Source organism: Nicotiana sylvestris, chromosome 3 (genome assembly GCF_000393655.2).
Source record: "Nicotiana sylvestris chromosome 3, ASM39365v2, whole genome shotgun sequence".
Classification (NCBI taxonomy): Eukaryota; Viridiplantae; Streptophyta; class Magnoliopsida; order Solanales; family Solanaceae; genus Nicotiana; species Nicotiana sylvestris.
The window spans coordinates 123,692,786-123,698,501 of record NC_091059.1 but is presented as its reverse complement, the minus strand read 5'-3'; the positions used below and the strand labels follow the sequence as shown (position 1 = coordinate 123,698,501).

At 38.1% G+C, this 5,716-nt stretch overlaps 1 protein-coding gene across 1 annotated transcript; it reads right to left on the bottom strand.

The window, feature by feature from the left end:
* Positions 1-1,898: 1,898 nt before the first annotated feature.
* LOC138887972 (uncharacterized) lies at positions 1,899-5,431 on the bottom strand. The gene is made up of 3 exons (XM_070169765.1): positions 4,393-5,431; positions 2,521-2,723; positions 1,899-1,964 (listed from the first exon to the last, which is right to left on the bottom strand). The coding sequence occupies exons 1-3, from the start codon at positions 5,429-5,431 to the stop codon at positions 1,899-1,901; spliced, it is 1,308 nt and encodes a 435-aa protein (XP_070025866.1).
* Between the last annotated feature and the right edge of the window lie 285 nt (positions 5,432-5,716).

Genomic DNA, 5,716 nt, shown 5'->3' with positions numbered 1-5,716 from the left:
TCTAATTGACCTCCTATAGATTAAGATTAGAATGGATGTGAGGGGACCATGTGATGCCTTTGGAGCAGATGTCCTATCCTCTGCAAATGCTTTTTCAAAGGAAAGAGGATCTATTCGCAGAGGAGTTATTGCAATAGTACGAGATGATAAGCTTTGCCCAAGGAATTAGAGCATTTTTAAGGAGTCTCCAGCTTAAGCTAGCCATAGTACAAAAGTTTTTATTAAGAGCATTATGGATCTCCAATCCACCATATTTTTTGGGTTGGCATATAGTGGTCCAGTTTACCAAGTGAAGTTTCCTTTTTTGTACCGTACTACCCCAAATGGAATCCCTTAGGACTTTATCAATCTCTTTAAGTGTTTTTCTAGGGAGTAGGGTGTATTGCATGTAATGGTTTGGGATGAAATTAAGGCATGATGACGCAAGGGTTATTCTTCCTGCCAAACTAAAGAACCTCATTTTCCAGGATGCAAGTTTGGTTGTCTATGAGGAATTGGTAATCCCTAGGTTTGGGCTGTGGTGGAGGATAGGGAAATCAAGGTATGTTCCAAAGTTATTACTCTTCTTAATACCTAGAGAAGTGGTAATGTTAGTGATGATTGAGTGGTTACAAGTTTTTGAAAACAAAATCTTTGATTTAGTAATGTTGATGCTTTGACCAGATAGAGAGCAAAATTGGTCAAGCCCATTTTTTATGGTCTGACAAGATTTAGCATTAGCTCTAGCCATCAGAGAAAGGTCGTCAGCAAATAATAAGTGGGAGATTTTTGGACATTTATAACCTAGGGAAATAGGGTCCCAATTTTTGATGTCCACTTGGTATTCTATATATCTGGTAAGCATTTCTAGGCAGAGGATAAAGATGTAGGAGGAGATGGGGGTCGCCTTGTCTAATACCTCTACTTGGTTGAAAATAGTTTGTAACAGCTCCATTGACTAAGATTGTTATTTTACTGGTAGAGATGCAATTTAGTAGTAGTTTAGAGAATTTTGGAGGGAAATTAAAGAAATGTAGGGTGTGACGAATGAAAGACCATTCAAGACGATCAAAAGCCTTTTCCAAGTAAATTTTCAGAATCATATGGCCTTGCTTACCTTTTAGTTTATTGAACTTAGAAATCATTTCCTGGATGATGATAGCATTGTCAGAGGCTCTTCTATTTTTCATAAAGCTAGCCTGATATGGACTGATAAGTTTATCAAGGAAAGGTTTGATACGATTGGCTAGAATCTTGGTAATTATTTTATAGATAGTGTTGCATCAGCCAATAGGTCTGAAGTTTTAGATATTATTAGCATTATAGAATTTAAAAATGAGGCATAGAAAAGTTTTGTTAATTCTCGGAGGGATTTTTTGGTTGTTAAAGATGTTATGGCAAAGCTTCTTGATAGAATCCCCTATATGGAACCAATATTTTTGGAAGAAGAAGGAGTGCAGACCATCTGGTCCGGGAGACTTGAATGGTTTGAAAGAGAAGACTGCACTTTTAATCTCATTATCTAAGAGGGGGTATCTAGATGATCTAGGTTAATTTTTTACATTTGGATTGAGTATTTAGGGGGTTAGTCCAGGAAGAGTGAGTATGAGAGGACGTAAATGCAAAGGTAAAGTAGTTTTGGACATGGGACGGAATAAGACTATGATTATTTATCCAGTTACCAGCATTATCTTTGAAGAAAGTAATTTTATTTCTTATTTTTCTATTGGTGGCAGAGATGTGGAAGAATTTAGTATTGGTATCACCATCATTAAGCCACATTATGCTGGATCTAAGTTTCCAGTAGTCTTCTTCTATCTTTAGAATATCATTGAACTCATGTTGAAGATCTAATTCTAATTATTTTAGGAAAGAGCTGGTAGCGTAGCTATTAGAAGATTGGATGCCTTGGAGTCTAGCTAAGAGTTTTCTCTTCCTTCCCATGATATTGCCAAAAGTGTTGTCCTTCCAAGGTTTAACATTATCTATAAAGTTAGAGCTAGCCTTAAAGTAGTCACTATTATTCCAGGAGTTTATAACAACAGATTGAAACTCCGGATGTTTACACCAAAAGGTTTCTAAGCTAAAAGGGACCTTATGAGGAGTTCTAATTCTAGGAATTAATTCAACTAGGATAGGATTGTGATCAGAGTGGGTTCTAGGTAGATGGATAATAGAGCTTTTAGGAAAAAGTTCAATCGATTCTTCATTTCCAAAAATCTTATCAAGACTTTCTAAAATAAGACTCTTATTGTTATGTCTATTATTTGTCCAGGTGTATTTGCTTCCCTTGAAGCCTAGATCAACTAGATTACAATTATTAATTTTAGACCAAATATATTTAGCTCTACTATCTTTGATTGGTTTGCCTCCAAATTTTTCACTAGCGGTTAAAATGTCATTAAAATCACCACCTACTAGCCAAGGTCCTTTATAAGTATTACTAATATTTTTGAGGTTATCCCATATCATATTTCTATAATGACTATTGGTACTAGCATAAATTGAAGTAAAGAGCCAAGGTTTACGTAAAGGATGTACCTCTATGGTTGCATGGATCTCCTGACCTCTTCTAACAGCATTTTGGACGTTGATTATATCATCCCTCCACATCATAACCATACCACCTGACTGCCTCTCCGATGGAACTTCTATCATCTCAGTGAAACCAAATTCATTGAGCATATCAGCATGATTGTTCATCCTTGTTTCCAACAAAGTACCCAAGCTCGGCCTATGAGTATCTAGCATCTCCATAAAGTTCCTTCTAAAGTTGTCATTGTTTCCTCCTCGTCCATATTATGAAATTATTGGATTGATTCATGGCTAAGTTAGATTCAGTGTTGTTCATCTTCCCATTCTCCCTTATCCCCCCCCCCGCTTGGACAGGGTTCCTCCTCATTGATGGAACTAGGATCATTGCTTTGTTTCCCACAGTTGGGTCGTGTGGAGGGCGAATATCCATCGAGCACTTGTATAGGACTAACAGGCAGCTGAGAACATACCTCTTCGCGTGCCTCTCCGTGAAGAGAAATATTTTTATTCCATCTAGGTTTGAGAGTTCTAGGGTTGGCCCTAAGTGAAGATTTAGGGGGACACATCGTCCTCCTCCATCTCTGCCTCCACTGGCCCTGGTATGGGGTCTTCTTGTTGTTGCGGTGGGGGTACTGGTGGTGGAGGGGGGGTACCATCCCTTGGTTCCCTAGATTGGCATCCCAAGGGAGAAATAAATGGGGTTTAGGTAGGTGTACATCTCCGTTGGAAAGAATGGGAAGTCCAGTGGTGCATTTAAAGGGTGCATGGGGTTGAATTGAGGAGGCATATTCCATTGTTCTCTCATTGTTTGGGCCATTTGAGGGTTCAATGATGGAGCCATGGGATGAATGACATTGTTGAGCCATACTTGGTTGAGATAATTGTTCATTGCTAATCTCATTCCCTTCGTGATAAGTTGAGCTAGATATTGAGTATTGTGCAAGATCACAATGGCTTCTTGGCCGTTGATCGGCACTGTGAACGAGAGTGCATGGCCCATGATCCCTAACTCCATCCAACTCGTGGGTTGATAATCTTGTTCTTGGGGAGGTTGAGCGTAAATAATTTGGGGTTGTTCGTGGGGATGGAGGGGGGAAAGTTTTTCATTTGGAGAGGGTGTCGTTGTCTTATGATTTGGATTAGTCGAGTTCTTCTCCTTAGGGTTGAAGGAACTCTTGGAATTTTGGTTAAAACAAGTTGAATTTATTATACTAGAAGTTGGCGTGGGATTTTGGGTAGGAGGAGAGGTTAGCCGGTTGGGTGGGGAGGTGATGATTGCTTCATTTTTGTCTATGGCTTTTGATTGCGCTAGGTCATGTTTTATAGAACACTTAAAGGTTTTGTTTGGATTACTAATGGGAATGTCCATTTGGCTATTTTCTTCTATGGTCTTTGCCATTTGGCCAACATGCATGGAGGGGGAGATCTTGTCATATCTTAAGGAGGGATTTTGGGTAGATTCTTTAGATAATGAAAGATTTTGGAGAGATTTCGATTTAAGGAGGGGGTTTGGGGTAGTAGGGGTAGGATTAATAGTAGGGGTAGATTCGTCCATACTAGAGTCATTTTGCATGGCATTGGTTTTCACTAAGGAGTTGGAAATATAAGGTGCCATGGTGGAGTCTTGCATGCAAGTATCTTGTGTGTCAAGATCCAATTCATTATTTAATTGATTAAAACTATTTTTACTAATAAAATTGACATTATCCATAATGGTTTGTGTCATAACCATTTGTCTCTCTTCTAAAAGGTGGTTTTTCATGTGAGAGGTAGTTTGATTAATAGTCGATTCTGGATGGGTACTGACGGGAGGAATTTGATTATTAGAAGGATTATTTTTTGTTTTATATTGGAGTGTTAGAGTAAACAAGAACTTACCTGTTTTTGCATTGAATAAATTAACCGAAATACCTGGACCTTGGTTGCCTTTTGCATGGATGGTGGGCATTTGGTTTGGAGTTTTTTTGCCTTGATTCTTCTTCTTATTGAAGGAGACAGTTTTCCATTCAGAGTCACAAGCATCTTGTGTAGCTACTTGTTGATGTTCTTGTCCTGCATGGTGAGGATCCAAGCTTTGCATTTTGATATAGGTGCATTGTCTTAGTGTGTGACCAAAACGGCCACAATTTTTGCAAAGAAAATCCTCCCCTTCATAGAGTATATCCTGTTTATGATCTCCAACAAATAGGAAGGATTGAACTGGAATTTCCAAAGGGATTTCGACACAAATCCTTGCATAACGACCTCTTAGGGTTGTTGAGGTGTATGTGTCAATTTTCAGTAGGCGTCCTATTGCATTACCAATATTTTCTAGGATTTTACCATTGTAGAATTCAGTTGGTAATTGGGGCAGCCTTACCCAAACTGCTGAGGTAGTTAGTTTTTCATTTCTAGCCACAAAATTTGGTTTCCATTTGGAGATAGATAGGAAATGACCATTGATGAACCATGGCCCTAGGTGAATAGCTTTATCCATGTTTTCTTTCTTTGTGAATTTGATAATGTAATAGTCCTCACCAAGATCAATTAAAGGGAAGTCCTCTGTTGGTTTCCATAGATCTTGGATTTTCCTCTTTAGGTAATGGTGTAGCATACGTTTCCCTACTAACTTGATTATAATAGAGTATTTACATGGCTCATAGATACGTTGTCTATCTTCCAATGAAAGAGAGATTTGTATAGCTTCACCTAGAGTATTCCCTGGATCATGCACTACTTTTGTGTCTTCCACTGCCTTTGTTGGTTCAAGCATATCATCATGATTTATGGAAGGAATGAAAATTGTTAGGTTAGATTTCAATAGTTTATCCTTAAAGGATATTGGTCTCTCCAAATTGTTTGGTAAGGGAGGGTGTTCGATTAAATCTGGTGGTTTTAGGGGAATAGTCTCTTGTTTCTCAAGGGGTTGGGAATGCATTCTAGAGATAAGTTGGAGTTTCTCACTCTAAACCCCAATTCTTCTAATTCCCCGTTAGATGTAGAGATAGAAGACTTGGTCTACTATATTATATTCTGCAAATGATTAAAGGAAATATTGACAGGGGCACTATAAAAAATAAAATAAATAAATAAATAAATAAATAAATAAAATAAGAGGACTTATAAGCTCCGGTTACACTCGGGATTTGGGAAGGATCGTACCATAGATCTATAACCTTGCTTTTTTAAAAAAAAAAGGTTATTTTCAAATGCGTGATCTCTT